Source organism: Vanellus vanellus, assembly GCF_965231255.1.
Source record: "Vanellus vanellus genome assembly, chromosome: 25".
Classification (NCBI taxonomy): domain Eukaryota; kingdom Metazoa; phylum Chordata; class Aves; order Charadriiformes; family Charadriidae; genus Vanellus; species Vanellus vanellus.
The window spans coordinates 978,439-997,630 of NC_138930.1; the positions used below are offsets into that span (position 1 = coordinate 978,439).

At 64.7% G+C, this 19,192-nt stretch overlaps 1 protein-coding gene across 1 annotated transcript in view; it reads left to right on the forward strand.

Annotated features, from left to right (window-relative positions):
• The first annotated feature begins 7,313 nt into the window (after positions 1–7,313).
• Positions 7,314–19,192, forward strand: part of EFNA2 (ephrin A2) — a 46,992-nt gene continuing 35,113 nt past the window's right edge. Inside the window, exon 1 of the mRNA XM_082495447.1 lies at positions 7,314–7,474. Within this exon, the coding sequence (XP_082351573.1) occupies positions 7,353–7,474 (122 nt within the window). The 5' untranslated portion in view covers positions 7,314–7,352. The remainder of the gene's footprint in view (positions 7,475–19,192) is intronic.

The window sequence follows — 19,192 nt, forward strand, 5'->3', positions numbered from 1 at the left end:
GCAGCGGGGGCTGCATGGTGTGCCCGGTACTGGGGAGGGGGTTTGGGACCTGCTGCGGGGACCACGGCGATGCTGGGACAGGGATGGTGCGCCCGGGCTGCCTGTCCGTGGCACTGCGCCGGGTCCTCACGACAACCGTTAACGGGACACTTGTGGGAAGGGCTCACGGGAACGGATGGTCCCGGCCCCCCACTGCCTGTCCCTGGCGGGGAGGGGGCGAGGGGCTGCAGACCCCCTGCACAACCCCCAGCGCTTTAGCTGAGCTGCTGCGTCCCAGCCGGGTGTGGAGCTATGGGGCTGGGGACTGGGGGCTTTGGGGATGGGAGCTGTGGGGATGGGAAGTATGGGGCTGGGGGCTGGGAGCTGTGGGGCTGGGGGCTGTGGGGTTGGCAACTATGGGGCTGTGGGGCTATGAAGCTGGGAGCTGTAGGTCTTGGGGCTTGGGAGCTGGGGGGCTGCAGAGCTATGGGGCTGGGGGCTGCGGGGCTGCAGAGCTGTGGGTCTTTGCTCGTTTCCCCCACACCACCCGACGGCCGCGGGAGGGGTCGGGGCAGTGCGGAGCCGCCGCTCGTTCCCGGTGCGCTGAGCCCCCGGTGGCGGCGGCGGGAGGCGGCCCCGACCCGCGGAGGGGCACCGGCACTAGGGGGGGGTGTTGGCTAAGCCATGCGGGGCCGCTCCGCTCCGCCGGGCCTCGGCTTCGGGTGAAACCCCCCCGCGTTGGGAATTAACGGCCGTTGGGGTTTCACCCCGGGACCGCGCAGCCGGTGCGCGTCCCCGCTGCGCCGCGGGTCCGCCGGGGGCGGTGGGCTCCGGCTCCATCTCCGTCTCCATCTCCGTCTCCATCGTCTCCATCTCCATCGTCTCCATCGCACTGCGCAGAGGGGCAGCACCTGGTGAGGGGTCTCGGGGGACCCACGGCCACCCCATGGCCACCCCACTGCTACTGGGTGGTGCGGCCGCCCTCTTGCCATGGCCGTCCCACGCGGGTCCAACTGCCATCGGGGGTTAGAAAATAATTATTATAATGGGAAAATAATTCTTGGGCTGCAATAAACCTCTGCCAGTGCAACCAATGGCTTCGGTGCTGCCCTGGGCTGGGGGCACCGGGCTGGAGCGCGTGTCCCACTGCACTGTGGTGCTCACAGGGCCACGTGGCAGTGGCAGTCGGTGCCGGAGCCAGCGGTGTTATCGCCGTACGTGCCCGTGCTGTGGCCCTCCCCGACTTGGCGGCGGCAGAGCGGCAGCTGCGAGGTGCAGCTCTTCCCGAGGACGGAGCGTATTGCTTGCTAACGGGGCGCAGTCATTACGCCTGCGGATATGATCCGGACAAGCTGTTCCTCGCTTCGCAGCGTGCCGCGGGGTCGTCCGTCTGTCTGCCTGCTGTTTGCCTGCCGGAGGGGATGGCCGGCTGTCTGTCCATCCCCTGCCAAGCCCTTGGCAGGCTGCGGTGGCTGTTGGGCGCTGGGGTCTGTGCTGGCGCAGCCCCAGACAGGTTTGTTTGCCGAGACGGAGGCGTTGGGGCTGCAGCGAGGGCGTCCAGGCGGAGGTTTCGTTGCGTGGGCACGTGGGGAGCCGGAGGCTTTCCACGAGGAGCCGCTGCCTTTCCCGCGTTTAGCCGCTTTGGGTGTCTCGGTAAGCTCAGCTCGGCTCCTCCGGCAGCTCCGCCAACCCCCTGGGCTCCGGGAGGAGTGAGGGCTCCACCGTCCCCCGGTCCTCACCCACTGCCCCAATTCCCCCCATCTGCCCCACCGGGGGTGAGGTTTGTCCCAGAGGCGGCTGCCCCGAGGGACAGACACCTCTGGTCCCTGCTGCTCCCCCCGTTCCTGCCCCGCGGGGCGGCCGCGTGCCCGGAGCCATCGTCCCGGGACAGCCCGACCCCAAGTGACCGCTGCCCCGGGCACGGCCACTGTCAGCTGCTCGTGAACAGCCCCGGTGCGGCTCTCACCGCCCGTCGGGACGGTTTTTGGGGGGCTTGTGTGAGGCCGCCCCGCTGCGGGCAGCCCCACGGATGGAGGCGAAGGAGCAGCGGGGTTCAGCCTCCTCGTACGAGCGCCTCCGGCCCCCGAGGGGCTCTCACCCAGCCGGGCAGTGCGGCGCTCTTGGCTCCAGCTGCCCCGGGAGACGGAGGAGCCGCCGCCGGCAGCTCGCCACAGCGGCTCGTGGCCCTCGCCGGCCCGGTGCCAGCCCGACCCTCCCGGGCAGAGCTGCCCGCGGTCAGGAGCTCTGCCATCTGCGCCGGCGCGGCTCGGGGGGGCAGAAAGGCCCGAGCTGACAGCGGCCGCTAATGAGGCGGCAGTAACGCACTCGCGGCTCTTCGTTACTTTGGGGTTTCCGACATTTGGGTCAGTTAATGGATTTGTCTCCTCTCCGCCCTCCCCGGCCGGTGGCTGCCCGGGACCAGCTGTAAATTAGCCCTTAATTTCTCACATGTGTCTTTACTTAAATGGCAAACCCGCTAAACACCACCCCCCCGCCCACCCCTCCCGCATTTGGGGGGCCGGTGCTGGTGGACGCCGAGGGCTGCCGGGGCATCGGCACGACCCTGCTGCCGCCGCCGCCATGCCGCGCAGATGGACCCCGCTGCCGGCCGGGATCCCCCGCGCCTGCGCCGGGGCTTGTGCTCGGGCTGGGAGAGCTCCGAGGGACCCTCCTGGGCCCCTTTTTTTCCTGTTGCAGCTAAATTATAACCATCCCTCGGAAGGGGGCGGCGGGCTCCTCCGCGCCGGCTCTTCCCCGGCGTTTCTGCTGCGACTCTTCACCTCTTAAGTGGGAAGTTTTTTTCTTTCGGTAGCAAATATTTTCCATAATTTCTAGGCTGATGCAATTAAAGCTAAAGGAGACGGGTGTAAATTATACCTCCCTGCAATCCACCTCCCCCCGCCCAGAGTAGCCAGGGGCTGGAAACGTGAGGATTTGCAATAATTAAGGCAAATAGTTGTTTTTGTTTGGTAAGAAAAACAACCCGGTGCTCTTCGAAAGAAGGCACGAAAAACCATAGAAAATGTTTTCCTTCCAATTACCGAGAAGGGGGGGAAGAAAAAGTCGTTACATGCAAAACTGGTGCCGGGCTCTGTGCCGGGCTGCGGCGTGTCGAAACTCAACCGGGAGCGGGTTGGGAAGGAGAGAGCCCCCGGGGAGCCACACGGTGGGGGTTAACCGGGCTCTTCCCTTGGGCTCACCCCATTTTCCAGTGAATTTGATCCATGACCTCCCACGGCTCTGGTGGAGCATGAGCTGGAATGCGCTGGGCTGAGCTGGGATGTACTGGGATGCACTGGGCTGAGCTGGGATGTACTGGGATGCACCGGCAGCTTCCTGCACGTCACTTGCACGGGCAGAGAAGAGCCATGCGGAGCACCGGTAGAAGCCGTGGGACTCACTGGTGCTGCCTGGTGGCCACCATGGCCTCTCGGCACAGCCGTGCTTTGCCGAACCGCTGTGGATTCACCAGCCCGGGTGGGAACCGGCACCCCCAACCGCGGCCCACCGGAATCGATAGGCGGCACGATGGGCTTTTTATTGTTTCCCTTTCTCGAGCCACAAAATAACTCCGGAATGGATTGGCCTCAAGGGCGCGGTGAAGCTTGATTAATTTGGTAATTATTACTCCAAGGTGTTGCCCTCCACAAGGGCCCGATCCTGACCCAAGGTCCTGATCCCTCGGCTGTTGCATTGCTCGAGCGCTGGTGGCGGTGATGCCGGGGACACCGGCTGCCCCCGGCTCCGGCCAGCTGGCGGGGACGCAGCCCGTGGGACACCCCCCGGTGCCCCGCTGAGCCCCCGAGCCCCGGCTCGGTTGGGGGTCCCGGCTGGAGCGCGGGACGGCAGCCGGCCGGGAGCTGCCGCCCCTCGGTGCTGAGCTCCGAGCCCCTTCTCCCGCGCACCGGGCACTCGCGTGTTCGACAGAAAAGGTCACTGGAATATTTTAACACAATTTTAAAGAAAAAAAAAAAAAAGTCTTTTACCCGAGCCTTGTTCTTGGAAATAGCTAAACAAATTTGGGTGAAATTACAGAGAGAGATGCCTCGACTGGGAATAGGTGGAATAGGCAAAAACCGGAGCCTGGGAGAGCCCAGCCCTGAGCTCACCTGGCGTTTCTGGGGGGAAAATGTCACCGCCGGTCACTCGGCCGGACCCCGGAGCGGTCGAGGCGGGAGGTGGTGGAAATCCGGCTCAGTTCTTCAATGCCACAGCTCGAGCTGGGCCAGGACTCCCGTTCCCCCCTGAGCCCCCGTGGACCCTCCAGGCCTCGGCCGCTGGTTTCCTCCTGATGTTCTCGTTTGTGGGACGCCCGGCGCGGAGCGGGGTGGCTGTCCGGGAGCGCTGGGGCTGTGCGCCTTCCCGCTTTTGGCTTTCTCAATCATGTTTGAAATTTTTTTGATCTTAATTGGCGGTTGCGAGTGCCCTGCCCGCAGCCGCTGTCCCGCTGTGCCGTGTTAGGGAGCGGGAACCGGTTCCCCAGCAGCTCCCGTACTGGTTTGGCAGTGGAGGACGCGTGCTTTGCCTCCACTGGTGGTCCCGCTCCCACTGGGCCATGGGCACTGCTCCGGTACCCCGGGGAGAACTGTCCCTTTGCCTGACTCCAGTGTCACACCTCCACTGGTGGCCGGAGAGCTGGGGGGCCAAGGAGCATCTCACGCAGCATTATTAGGGACCTTATCCGGGGTTCCCCCTTCGGGGACCTTATCCGGGGTTACCCCTTCGGGATGTTCACCTGCGGTTTTCATGGGCAGCTGAAGCTCCGGGAGCAGTTGTTCTGTGAGGTTTTCCCGTTGGTGGTCCAGCACAGAATCACAGACTGGTTTGGGTTGGAAGGGACCTTGAAGCCCACCCAGTGCCCCCCCCCTGCCCCGGGCAGGGCCCCCTCCCCCCAGCCCAGGTCGCTCCCAGCCCCGTCCAACCCGGCCTTGAACCCCTCCAGGGATGGGGCAGCCACAGCTCCTCGGGGCACCTCTCGGGGCACTCATGGCGGGGGATGAGGAGCTGCCTGCGCGGGGGGACACTCCGGCAGCGTTATTCAGAAATAATTCGGCCTTTATTTTATTTATTTTGCTTTTGGGGGGGTGTTATGGGGGGGATGCAGAGCCCCACAGTTCATTGAGTTTTCCAAAACTGATTTGGTTAATAATCAATGATGGTGATCCGTATTTTATTTATACCCCACCTGTCCTGGTGCAGCACTGGAGGTGTTCCGCATCGGAACACCTCCCTCTGCCCGTTACCGCTGGCGAACTCGGAATTAAAAGCGCATTCAGTGGAGAGGGATTTAGAAGGACATTCGTATGCCGAAGCGCCGCGGCGGGCAGCGAGCGGGGTTTGCGGAAGCGCCGGGGCTGCTCGCTCCCGTGGATTTTCACGGGCACCGCGTCACTGTTGCGAACCCAACTGGATGCGGATTCGCATCCAGAGGCACCCACGGAGCTTCAGGGTGCTGCCACCGGCTCCGAGGAGCTCCGGGGACACCTGGGTGGCCTAAAAACACCCGGGGGGGACCAGCAGTGTCCCCAGGGAGGAGAGCACAGAGTCCGCCCGCGTCTGCTCATCCCTCTGCAGCAACAGCGACTCATGGATTAAGTTTTATGAATTTGGGGAGGGGGGTCAGGGAGCGGAGTGGGTCCTGCCCCCGCGAGCGCCAGCCTCACCGAGAAGTGCGTCCTCGCTTGGGGACGTGACATCCTCGCTTGGGGACGTGGCGTCCAGTGCGGCGGCCGGGCAGCTCACCCACAACCGAAAATCCCACCGGCATTTCCCCCACGGCCGTGCTCTGCGGTGGAGCTCTGTCCTCCCCGGTGCCGGACACAGCCCCGCCGCCGCCCCGGTGCTGCGGCAGAGCGCGGTGCCCATCGTGCGGGGCGAGGGCGGTGGCACGCGGTGGCCCTGGCCGGTGAGTGCCGGGGCTGGCGGTGCCGCCTGGGCCGTGTTATGCCGGTGTTTTCCCGGCGCACGGCGAAGCCAAGCAATACGTTAATGCAAATTATTGTTTAATTTTATCCCCGGGTCGGAGGTGAAAAAATGTATATGCATGCGGGGGGGGGGAGGGGGGCTGTGCCCTCCCACCCCATGTCCTTCCGTCTGTCTCTCTGTCTGTCTGGTGGCTCCGGCCCTGCCCTTGGCCGTGCCCCGGCGGCAGCACCGGTGCCGTCCCCGCCGGTGTGAGCCCCGGGCTGCCCCTTCCCACTGTAACCCCCCCAGAGCAACCCCACGACCCCCCCGCGCACCCCAACGCCCCCTCCCCCCCCGCCCTCCCGGTAAAGCACCCCCAAAGCTCCCCCCCCCCGCGCTGCACCCCCCAATGCACAACCTCCCCCCCCTCCGTCCCCTCCCGGTGTGACCCCCCCCCTCTCCAGAGGGACCCCCCCTCTCCCGGTATAGCCCCTCCCTTTGCAGAGGGACACACCCCCCTCCCGGTGTGACCCCCCCCTTCCAAACGGACCCCCGCTCTCCCGGTATGACCCCCCCCTTTGCAAAGGGATCCCCCTCCGGTATGACCACCCCCTTCCAAAGGGACCCTCCCGGTATGTCCCCCCCCGTTTGCGGAAGGACACCCCCCCCCTCCCGGTTTGCTCCCCCCCCCTCCCGGTGCGACCCCCCCGTTTGCACACACACCCCGTACCCACTCCCCCCCCCCGCAGAGGCGGGGCGGCGGCGGCGCGCGGGGCCCCGCCCTGGGACCGGGCCGGGCGCGCGCGGCGGCGGCCGCCGGTGGCAACAATGTGTCAGAGGCGGCGGCGGCGGCGGCGCGGGCCCCGCGCGGGGCGGGGCGGGGCGGGGCCGGAGGGGCGGGGCCGCGCGGGGCGGGGCGGGGCGGAGCGGCGCGGGGCGGGCGGGGGGCGCGGGCGGCGGGCGCAGCATGGCGCGGCGGCACTGAGGGAGCAGCGGCCTCCCCGGCCCGGCCTTTGTCTCTCCGGTGTCCCCGGAGCGGCGGAACCCGCGCGGGGGGGGCCCCGGGGGCCGCTGAGCCCGCACCGTCCCGCTCCCCTCCCGCTCGGTGCGGGGGCTCGCTTACCGGGCGGCGGCGGCGGCGGAGCCCGGAGGAACTTGGCCGAAGTTCGGCGGCAGCGGCGGCGGCGGGGAAGGTTCCCGGTGCCGGGGCGACCCCGGGGCGCCGCGGGAACCGGTGGGTCCCCGCCGCCCGGGCGCGGGATGCGGCTGCCCCGGCGCCGCCGCACCGCGGCCGCCCCCAACTTTCCCCGCTGACGGCGCCCGGGGCCGCGGGCGATGGTGAGGGCTGGCCGCCCGCCCGCCGCCGCCCGCCGCCGCCGGCCCCAGGGCTCCGCCGGCCGCCGCCGCCGCCGCCGCCGCCCCGCCGCCCCCTGAAGCGGCCGGAGCCGCCCCCGCCGCCGCCCGGGACGATGGTGCGCTGGGAGGCGGCCGCGCTGCTCGCCGCGCTCGTCGGTGTCTGCGTCTGGACCGACGAGACCGGGAAAGTTATCTCGGATCGGTACGCCGTCTACTGGAACGGGAGCAACCCCAGGTGAGGCGGGGGGCGGCGGGGGGGGACCGGGCTGCAGCGACGCCCGAGTTTCAGGCTCCCCCCCCCGGTGAGCCCGCAGCCGCCCGCCCGGTGGGTGACAGCCGGATCGGGCCCCGCTCCGCTCCCCGGTTTGCTCCGGTGAACGGTCAGAGCGGCCCCGGGGGTTCGGTGCGGGTCCCCCGCGGTGCCCCTCCGCCCCCCCCCACCCCACCGGCTGCCCCGAAGTTCTCCCGGGGCGGGGGGGGGACAGCCCCGGGAGCGTTCCCGGCGGGCGGGTCGCGGTCCCCGGGCGGCGGCGGGGGGGGGGGGGGGAGCGGGGCTCCTCCGCGCCCAACTTCGGGGAAGTTCAAGTTCCTCCTCCCGCCGGTCCCGGTGCCCCCCCGGTGCCGGTGCCTCTCCCGGGGGCGGCTCCGCGAAGGTCCTGCGCAGACCCCGGGACAGGACAAAGGGCGGTCGGTGCGGGCGGCGGCGGCACCGGAGGGGTTGAAATGGCGATTCGGGGGTGAAGCGGCAAACGGGGCCGGGGGGGGCGGGGGGGCCGCTGCTCCGCGGTTACCGCCGTCTCGGAGAGCCGCCGCTGCCGGGGGGGGGGAAGAGGGGGCGGGCGGTTTCCCTCTTCTGTCTTTCAATTGAAATTTTCAATATTTTTTTTTTTCCTCCCCAAGAATCCATATTTCCCCCCCCCTCCCCCCCCCCCTCGTTGAGAGTTTTGTTTCTATTGTATTTCTTTGTTCGTAATTTTGAGGAACCAAAAACTGTTTGGTGAGTTCGCGGCGCGGGTGGAGTCTGCTCCCGGCTCAGGTGGTTGGGCCCCCCCGGGCCCCCCACTCCCCTCTCCCCCTCAGATACAAACCCGACGGGGCCGTTTGTGGGGACTCCTGTAAAAGACAAAAAACAAAACAAAAAAAAAAAAAACCCAAACTGAAAAGCCCCCACCGCCAAACCCGCGGGTTTCCCCGGTTAATCAAAGTTAAGCCGTCCCCGGCGGTGTCCCCCGCTGTGCCAAGCGGTGGGTGGCGCGGCGATGCTCGGGTCACTCCTGCGGCGGGTACCGCTGCGCCCGCCGCTCCGTTCCGTGGGGAAAACGGGGGTGTGTGTCCCCGCGGGTCCCCGCAGGGCGAGCGTGGCCTGGCCCGTGTCCCCCGGCCGGGCTGGGCCGTGGCCGTGGCCGCGGCAGAGCGGGCAGGAGCTGCGGCCACCGGCATGGCGGTTCCACCGGCGCTGCCCCGCTGGGAGGGGACCCTCGGTGGCACCTTCTCCTCTCCTGGCTGCATCCCAGTGCCACCAGCACAGTTTATCCAAGTTGCCGGCTGCGTTTCGGTCGGTGGCCGCCGGCACCCAGAGCTGGTGGGGCGCACACGGGGCCGCAGACCCTCACGAACGTCACCGGCCGGCCACCGCGTGTCCCCTGGGGGCGACCGGCCGGGTGCCATCACCCCCAGCCTCGTGCCCCTCGCACCGCCCCGAAACGGGGACACTGGGGCGAACCCGTCCCTTTGTGCGCGGCGGTGCCTTCGCCGCGGGCCGCCTGCCGTGCATATGGATTTTATTATCTCCCTCGCATTTTTGCGGGGATTGTAAGAGGCAGGCTTTGGGGGTTTGGGTTGGGGTTTTTTTTTTTTTGCCCATTGCAAAGTTTTTGGTTACAGTTCCTGGTCCTCCTCAGCTCCCACACTTTGGGCTCTTTTCTTTTGTTCTCCCAATGCCAAACACGTGCGAGGGCCCCCCCCGGTCAAACTCCGCCATCCCGGCCGCTGGAGACGAGGGCGGCATCGCCGAGCGGTCGGGGCCGCGGCTGAGTCGGAGCACCCAAAGGTCCCTACGGCGGTGCCGATCGCCAGCGGTGGCCCCTTGGTCTTTGGGTGACGGACGTCCCGGGAGATGGCGCGGGACCTGGCGCCGGTGGTGGCTTCGGCTCGGCCCCGCGAGCCGCCCGCGTCCCCATCGCCCCCTCGTACGCGCCGGGATGGCGCCGCAGCGAAGGCAGTGGGGAATTTATCCTCGAAAATAGGTGGTGGTTCATTCTTACATATATATATATATTTATTTTTTTTCCCCCCCCTAAATTTGACATTGGCAGGGAAAATATTTTCGAGGAGGGGGCGAATAAAATAGGGCAAAGGAGGTGGGAAGGGATGGGAGGGAAGAGCAGACAATGGCTGGTGGGTTTTAGCAGGCACGTCCGCAGCGCCGGGATGTGACCCACATTTCCCCAATGTGGGAGCGCCCCGTGTCGCAGTCGCCGATGCGCCGTGCGCTCCCCGCCTGCTCCTTCAACTCGGGGAATTCGAGGCAATTTATTACGTGTTGCAAATATAGAAATTGCCATTGAGTTTTCTGCTTATTTTCCTTTTTGAACCCAGCGGTGGTTTTATTTTGTCTGTCTCTGGAGTTACTAGAAGACTATCTCGTCCTTAAAAATTAAGAACAACGTATATATGCTTTTACTGGTGTCTTGTTTTCCTTCTTTTTTTTCCTCTACCATCTCATTTAATAAGGGGGAAGTCAAGAGGGATTTAAAAGGGGGGAAAAAAAAAAAAAAAAGGAGAAAAAAAAAAAGCTTAAAATGCCCGGTGCTTGTTTGAACCCACATACCTGATCTGGCGACAAATATTTTTCTTCAGGTTTATGTTACAATCTATATTTTGTAAAAGACAGTAATAAATCTCGTGGTCAATATGATTTGCCCAGATTAGAATAATTCTATATTTCATAATTGGGTCTAAATTAAAAATAAGTGGTACCACGGGATGCTGCAATTTGCCGGTTCTGTGGCGATGTTTAGCCGCTCGCTGTGGATTTACAGGTTGCCTTTTTTTTTTTTCTTTTTTTTTTTTTTTTTTTTTTTAAAATGATTTTGTAAGCGTGCGTTAGGGAAAGGTGGCACGGGCTGTGCTGGATGTGACTCCTGGCTTGTCCTGGAAATAGCCGGAGGAGGAAGACCGTATCTGTGTATAACACTGCGCCGTTTCCGTCCCCGCGTACAACTGTGGATTTTTGCTCTACAGCGCGTCCGGACGCGCCGAGGCTGTGTCCCCTCCCCGGCGGTGGGGTGCGGTGGCCGTGCCCGGGCAGCAGCACGGGCGATGTCCCCGGCACCGCGGGGGACAGGAGCTCCGCAGGGCTCTCGCCGGGTCCGGCCGGGACAGAGCTCTTCCTCCGTGGGGTCTTTGGGGGCCGCGCGGTGGATCGGTGTTTCCCGGCCGGTGGCGCGGGAGCCGCTCGCCCGGAGGGATTTTGGGGTGGGTTTGCAGCCCCGGGAGGCGGCGAGAGGCGCAGCGGGTCGAGGTGGGCGTCCCGCAGCACCCGCCGGTGGGACGGCACCGCCCGGGCGCGTCGGGGTCTCCGCTTCGGCCCCCCTCGCTCTGCGGTGGGATTTAGGCTGAACGTCTCGGGCGAAAAATTGGGGGGTGTGGGAGACCTCCGCACCACGGGGGGGAAACGATCCGCGGGACGGAGCGCCCTGTCCTCGGCGGGTCCCCGATCCCGACACCCCCCGACCCGCGGCCGCGCTGGAAACCTCTCGAAGGCCGAGGAGGGCGGAGGGAGGGCTTCGGATGGGTGTTCCTTCCCCGCCGTACCTGCGGCTCTGCAACGGGCAGGTTAGAGTCGATCCAGGCTGGCGGCGTTCCTGCAGCCACGCGCAATTCCCGCGTCCGCTGCCCCGCGGTGCTGCGGTACCGGGGGGGAAAGGGGCAAAGTGTCGGGGATTTTCCTCTCTCTGTTTACAGTACAGATACAAATGCTGTAAATGGTCCCGATTTTACCCGTGGCCTATATTTGACTGTGAAGTCATTTCTCTGCCTTGGAAGGCTTATTTTCTGATATTTTGGGTTTTTTTTTTTTTTTTTTTTCTTTCTTTTTTTTTCGGTTTGCGAGCACAGCTGGGATTTCTGTTCTGCTCCTCTGCACTCCCCGGTCCCGGCATCGGGAAGCCGGAGAAATGGTTTCCAGTGTGTGTGTGTGTGTGATTTACTATGGCTGGCGGGAGCCGGGTGATGCTCAGGGACACGGTGACGGCAGAGCAGGACTTTCGGGGGGCTCCTTTTGTGCGCCCTCCCCCCTCGGGAGCGGGTGAGGGGTCCGTGCCACGGCAACGGTGGAGTTGGGGTGAAGGGCGCCTGTCCTGGTGGGGGTCTGGGCCGCGCTCCCCAACCCCTCGGCTTTTGTGCCCCTTATTCGCCCGTGTTCCCGTCTCGCAGCGCCGCGGCCCCCGGTGCCACCGGCGCTTTGTGGGAGAGCTCCGGGCGAGGAGCGCTGCGGCGAAGCCCCCACCGGCCGGGGCTGGAGCGAACTTGCCCGCCTGTGGGTCACGAGGGGCTGTGGCCGGCAGGGCGGCAGCCCCCGTGTGCCGCCTCTCCTTCGAGGGCGCGAAGGCGACACGCGGTTGGGTGGGTTTTTTTGTTTGTTTGTTTGTTTTTTTCCAGGGGAGTTTGGTGCCGGAGAGGGGGTGGCTGAGCGGGAGCGCTCGGCACGGGGGGAGCGCGCCCGGCGCTGGATGTGCCCACCCACACCGGGGCAGCTTTGGTGCCGGCTCTGCCATGGGGATGGTTCCCAAAACCTCCGTGTCCCGGCTCCGTTGGGGGCTGGCTGCGCCGGCGCGTTGGGGGTCGGCTCCCAGCCCCGCGTGCCGCCCTCCCCGCTGGCACCGCACCGGCGCCTGCACCCGTCTCCGCGAGAAACACACCCCCTTCCCCCCACCCGGCGATTTTAATGTGAATTTTAACTCTGGCACATGGGTGGTTCCCGTGTCACCGGCCACAGCGGGTGCCGGCAGCGGTGCCGGCGTGGTTGGGGACGCCGGTGCTCGGCCGCGTCCCGCCATCCTGCGCAATTGCTGCTCTCTCAGTTTTCGTCTCTTCCCTTTTCCCTTTGTGCCGAGATCATTTGCGGCCCTTCCCACCCCTCTTTTCCAGCCGGTTAAGCCGTGTTAGCTATTCTCCGCCAGCCCGGGTCTGCGGCGAGCGCGGTTAATGGAGAGCAGATACAAACAGGGCCGGCGTCCCTGACAGGATTTTTCTCTCCCTGCCCGGCCCTTTCCAGGGACGGCAATTACATTCCTCGCTGGTCGCACATTTGGTATCCAAACGCCGGCCATGCGCCGCATCCTAATGCGGGGACGGGCCGGGGGTGCGCGGCGCTGCCGGAGGGTCAGCCGCTCCCCGGCACGGCGCGGCGCGGGGACGGTGGGAGTGAGAGCGGTGCGGAGGGTGATGGGGAGGGAGATGCTTTCCGTTACCCCTGGAAAGCTTTAAAAGTACTCTCCCGTATTTCTATATATGCACTTATATACACTTTACACACACACACACGTAGTACCAGTGCCCAACACACCCGCACCCCCGGCGTACCCCCGCGGGCGGGAGGGCCCATGCCCGCGACCGTCCCTGCGGTATAGACACATGTAATCTCCACCTGTGGGCTGAGGGATAGAAATAGAGTGGTTTTTACGTGTCTCTGTACAGAGATTTGGGCACCCGGGTCCGGTCTCGCCCCGCTGTCCGTCCGTCTGTCTGCGTACGCACCGACAGCCCACGTGCCGGTGCTGCGGCTGCCTGCGTCCGTACCTGCCGGCGTTGGACATGGTTCATCCCGTCGGGTTGTCTGTAAAATTGCAGCGATTGTTCTTTAAATAGCGCCGCGTTCCCGATGGGGAGAATTTCGGTTCTTTTGTGTCAGACATTAATCACCACCGCAGAGGCTTCGTTTCCACCCTCCATGTTTTTCCCCGGTCGGGGCAGAGATCTCGCCCCGCTGCGTTGGGTTTAATGGGATTCCGGGAGGGGAAGCAGATGTTGGCGTTGTCACCTTCAGCCCCTGAGAGGAGTTTAAATGTTTCCCCCCCTCCGCCGTGACCCATCGCCAGCCCAAAGTGCGGCCGTTGCCCTGGAGCACCGTCACCAAAGCAAAGCCCCCCCCGCTTTTGCCTCCGTGAGCGCGGGGGTAAGCGGCGCTTCCAGCAGCGCCGGCACTGCCGCGGTCTGAGCCACCGCCGTGGCGTCGAATGGTTCCGGAGCCCGAAAAGCGCCGGCGTGAGCCGGCAGCCGCTGCCACCGCTTTGGTCTTTGCCACGTGAGTTCAGGAGGGGTCTCAGGCCAGGGGCACCCCCGAAACGGGGCTCGTGTTCCCCTGGCGCGGAGGGGGTGTCAGTGTGGGTGCCGACTCTCCGCTGGCTGCCCGACAAACCCGTCGCCCGCGGGCCTGGGGTGCCCATCGCCGTCCCCACCGCGCCGCCGGGCTGCGTGGGAGCCGCATCGGGGCGGCAGCGCCCGCGGGGCCGTTTGAGCTCGGCCGGCCGGCGCAATGTGCCGGGGTGGGTTTAGCCCCGGCGGGAAAGCCGGGAAGGGACGAGGCTGAGCGCGGGGCAGCCGGCAGCGATGCCGGTTGGGTTGTGCCACGCCGTGCCCTGCCACCCCGCACAGTCCCAGCTTGTTCCTGGGCCCTCCGCGTGTTGTTATTTATTTATTTCTCCTCCCTCCTCTCCCCCTCCGCGTGTTGATGCCGCTGTGGCCCGGCTGCTAAATAGCTTCCCATTGTTCGGCAGCTAATTACCTCTTAATGAGGCTCCTTACGCCACAGCCCAGCCGAGCGTTGGCTGCGGGGTGGGCAGGCCGCCCGGCAGGGTGCGGGCAGCGGGCGACGGTGGCCTCCCCGGACCCTCCCGGGGCCGGCGGTTGGGTTTGGCTCTGCGGCACCAACGGTGGGAAATTGGGGCCCCGCGGCCGAGTGCGGCGGTGGCTTCCATGGCTGACACCGAAGGGTGGCCGGGGACCGCAGGGCTTTGCCGAAAAGTCCCGTATCGAGCCCTGAACTCGGTGACTGCCGGGGAGAGGTGAAAACCCCGCGGGCTTTGCCGAGGCGGCTCCGGCACGGGACCGTGCTGGTGCCGGTCACAGAGCCCGGGAACGCGGTCCCAACGTCCCCTCCGGTGTGACGCTGTGCCACCAGCCCCGTCTGCTGGGAGGTGCCGTGACCTTTAGGGCACATCTCTCCTTTTGGCGATAGGTGCCAAAATCAGGGTTCCTCTGAGCTCATCCCTCCCCCGTGTGCGGCCGTGGCGGCACAAATCCTGCTCTGCTTCGCCGGTCTCCTCCTGACCGTGTCCCGTCCCTCGGGGAGAGCGTGCCGGGAGCCCTCACCCCCACCGGCGCTCGGGGGCTTTGGCCGGAGGGAGCCGGGCAGTGCGGGCAGAGGGTCCTGACCCCCCCCGCGGTGAGGAACCGGAGTTTGGTCTCTGTTTGCCGGATCCCGGCTCTGCCCCCGGAGCCGTGCGTGTCCCTCGGAGTGGCACCGCGGGCACGAGGCTGCGGCGGCTCATGTGGCACCTCCGTGTGCCGGATGGCGCCGCCGCAGACGTGATGGAGGGGGCGGGAAGGGGGGGGTGGGGGTGGAAAAAGGATCCTTCTCCAAAGGGATGGGGAGAGCACCCGCCCGCGCCCCGCTCCCAGTGAAGCTGAGCTGTGTCCCCCCGCGCCGGGCTGGGGGGCGTGGGAGGATCCCGAACTTCAGAGGGGGACGAGGCGGTCAAAGCAACGAGAGTTTGGGGGGGGGGGGGGGGGGGGGAGCGGGAAGTCAAACAAAGGAGGAAAATTTACTCCCTGGAATAATAACGAGGACGGGGGAACGACTTCCCCTTCCCAGCGCCCGCGGGAGCAGTGAGGGGTCTGACCCCCCCATCCCCCCCCCCCCCCCCCCCCCCCCCGCGAGCGGGGAGAGCCCCTCGCAGCCCGTGGAGGGGCAAAGGCACACGAGACGCTGGTGGGAGCTTCGGGGTCACCCCCTGTCCTGGCCATCCCCCCCGGGCTACCAGCCGGGACTCGGGGTGGCCCTGGGCAGAGGGTGGCTCTGGGGGGGGGGGCGGGAGCCTGGGGGTCTCCCCAGTGCAGTGCCATGGTGGGGACCAGTCTGGATGGGGGTGGTGGGGCAGGGGGGGTCGGGGGGATGCTGGGGCTACCCCAGTGCCTGTGGCTCGCCCGCCCGGTGAGGCTGGTGCTGGTGGTGGGGGCCGGCGGCGCTGTGCCGTATCCATCCCCGGCGGTGGGTTTAAGTGCCGCGAAGCACCGGCTATCGCCGTGGCGCGGCCTCCGGTGAGGCCAACCAGCGCTGGGGCCAGCGAGACCCGCGCTCCCCTTTCCGCACCGCGCTCGGGTCCGTTTGACGTTTGGGTCATTAATGGCGGGAGAGGGACACGGGCGGGAACGGGGCTTCAGACTGCCTGGGCTCCCTTGCTTATTTCTTTCTTTATTTCTTTCTTCTCCCCCCTTTTTAAATTTTTCCCCTCATCCCATCTTTGCTTTCCCAGACGCGGCCGTTGGAGCAGAGGAGCGGCACGCGGTGCCACTGCCGGGCAGGGGACGGCCACGCAGCCGCGCCGCCTCCCGGCGGGGCCGTGCCAGGGGGGACGCCGTGGCGGGGGGATCCCGCGGGATGCCGCCGTCGGCACGCGAGCTCCTCCTCACCTGCCAATTTTCTGCTTTTTTTGGCATTTCCCCCACCACCACCGCCGCACGCCCCGGCCTTGCCTGGCGTTCGTGGGGTTTTCCATTTCTCTCTCGCCACCGCGGCGCACGTGTGGGTGCGGACGCCGCGCGCCGGGGCAGCGCCGGTCCCGCCAGCCGGGCACTGGACCCGGTGCCACCGGTGTGTCCTCGTCCCCCGTCCCCCCCCCCGGGATGCGGCGGGGAGTCTGCAGGGCGTCCGCGCGGACACCACCGGCGTTCCCACCGCGCGCTGCCGCGGCGTTTCCAGCATCCGCCGAGTTTAAAAAAAAAAAACAAACCAAAAACCAAACCAAACCAAACCAAAGCATCACTCCGTACTTTTTTGTTATTTGACGACAGGAACGCGCTGTGATTTAAGCTCCTTCCCCACGCAGCCCTCAAATCCCCCCAAAGAATTAAACTTTGGATTTCAGCTCTTTTGTGCGGAAGGTAAATCTCCTGCCCTGGCCCCGTTCCCCGGGGCCGACGGCTTTGGCAAAAACGGCGAATAAATTGCAGAGGGGGTTTGTGGCGACTGGAGGTGGGAGAGACCCCTTCGATCCCCCCCACCCCGTTCCTCCTCCCGCCGCGTCCGAATCGTCTCCCCCATCGCTGTCGTTCGCGCCGCGTTCAGCCTCATTTCGGTGGAGGTATTCGCCGTTTCCCCCGGTGCGTCTGCAACCAAGTTTTGTAGGATTTTTTTTTTTTTTTTTTTTTTCTTCCCCCTGCAGAAGAGGAGAAATTATTTGTATCGGTTTATTATTATTTTTTTTCTTTAACATTACACGGAGAGCGAAACTCTCCCATGTGCCAGGAAACAGATAAAGTGTTTAGACAGCAAATACAAATATTTCTGAGCACTCAGCCCGGCTGCGGCTATTTCTGCCCGTCCTCCAGCAGGATTTCTTACTGTGGCTTCTAGTGGGTTTTTATTTAGACCGGCTTGATTATTTTTTTTATTTTATTTTCAAAAAGCCCTACTTATATTTGCAGTGAAATAAAATCAGCCGAGCCTGACCCTGCAGAGAACTCGAAAAATCCCCCAATTCTTCCTTTTTCCAATCCTGTTTCCGCTGAGGAGAAAAAAAAAAAAAAAGCCCCTGGACCTCGCGCCCCGCACAAAATCCAACCGCGACGGGATTATTTCGGCAGCTGAGCTTTCTGCAGCCGCGAGTGCTGGGACGGCGGCAGCTCCATCGCCCCCCCCCCCCCCCGGGCGGGATGCGGGGATGCGCTGCGGAGGTGGGGAGGGGGCCGCGGTCCCCGGGCGCTGCTGCGGGATGTGGGGTGAGGGCGGTGGCCGCGTCCCTCATGCCGCAGGTACCCACTGTGCGCGGCGCATCCAAAAAGGTGGTGGTTTTTTTTATTATTATTTTGCCTCTTTTTTTTTTTTTTTTTTTTTTTTAAATATAAATTAGTTAATGCTGCTCCCCAGCAGCGACCTCCCCCCCCCCCCCCCCATATCACCCTGCCCAGCAGCCGTCCCAGTCCCGCTGGTGGCCCTGTGGGTGCCGCAGCCGCCCCGTGCCGGCGCTGGTGCAGTCGGGAGCGCCCCGCTCGGCCGCCAGCGGCCATCAGGAGCCGGGGAAGCTCTTTCCCAGCCAGCTCGATAATCCCAATTATTATCTGGTTTCTTGATCAGGGTTGCTTATTAAACTTGGCACCGCCGGCTCTGCCGTTCCGGCCGCCTGCCTCGCCGGGGGGATTTATCTCCTGCCGGCTCGGGAAGGAAATTGAGTGGAAAAACGCGGGGCAGAGCCCCCCGGGACAGCGGGTCGGGGGTACCCGCCCCGGTCCGGCCCCAGACGGCGTTGGGTACGCGGCAGCGATGCTGCGCCGCGCGTGCCCCGTCCCTGCCTGCCGGCGGCGTGTCCGTCTGTCCGTCCCCCTCCTGCAGGGAGCTGGGCGGCTGTCGGGGCCGCGCGTGGTGAACGGAGCCCGGTTCTGGGACAGGCACTTCATTCCAGCGCTATTTCGAAATGGTGGGGTTTGGTTTGGGTTTTTTTAAAAAAAAAAACAACAACATAAATGTTTTGCTGAGCAGTTGTTATTTTCCCTTTGCCCTGAAATTAAATGCAGCCTTTAATTGTTCCAGGTTAACGGCTGGGCTTGATGGTCTTAAAGGTTTCTTCCAACCAAAAGGATTCTGTGATTCTTTACCCGCCCCTCTCCCCCTTCACACCGGGAATATCGTTTTTTCCTGTATTTGGGCCTTCCAGCGTGAATTCCCGTGCGTCCCCTCACGCAGACGCTCCTCCGCGCTTTGCTCACCGACGCTTCCCCTTCCATTCCTTCTGCAAGTTTGGGGTTTTTTTTTTTATTTTTTTTATTTTTTTACATACCGAGGCGATTTGCCAGACCCGGCCCCGGCGCTGCCCGCGGCGCTCTCAAATCTGGGAGGGGTTCTCGGCACGGCCACGGTGCTGCCGCGCAGCCGCGGCGCAGGGGGTGGGAGTGATGCTGCCGGCGAAGACGCTCTCCCGAAGGGTTTCCCTCCCGGTGTTCGGTACTTGGGCGTTCGCCGAAATTTCCCGTTTTTCGGCTATAAAACTGGGAGGCGGGCGGGTGAGCCGTGCCGGATCCCGCCGGGCGCTGAGAGTTGGGGTGTCAAATCCCGATGGAGCCTCTCGGGGGGGCTGCGGTCGTCCCTCGGTGCCCTCCCGGGGTCACCGAAAACGGGGCGGATTGTCTCCCGTGGGACAGCCTGGATCTATTTGTCCCCCCCCAGGAAGGCGGGGGGGGCGGGGAGGGCCGGGGGGGCTCTGCCTTTAGGGGAATCTCCCCGTTGGGCTTTTCGCCGGGGGCAGAAACGTCCCGGGGTCCCTCGAGTGGCTGCGTGTGCCCCCCGTGGCACTGGTCGCATGGAGGGAGAGGGGAATCGCTGCCCCCCCCGATTCTTCCTTTGGTGTCTCTCTCAGCTCCTCTTTCTTGTGCCCTTCCACCATTTTCCTTCATTTTCAAAAACGGCAACTTTCCTGCATTTTAAAAAAACTGTAACCGTTTCCCTCTCCCCTCGCGACTGTTTGCCCGTCCTGCGCCCGGGGTCCCCGTTTTGGGGTGGGGGCTGTTCCCGTGCAGAGTGATGGGGTGTTTGGGAGAGCCATGAGAACCGTGTAGGCTCCAAAATCCTTTATTTGGGGAAATCGTTGTTATCCTGAACCCTGCAAGGTTCTTCTCTCCGGGGCAGCCTCGTGCCTGGGCCACGGCACGGTGTCCGTCTTGGAAACCCTCCAAACTC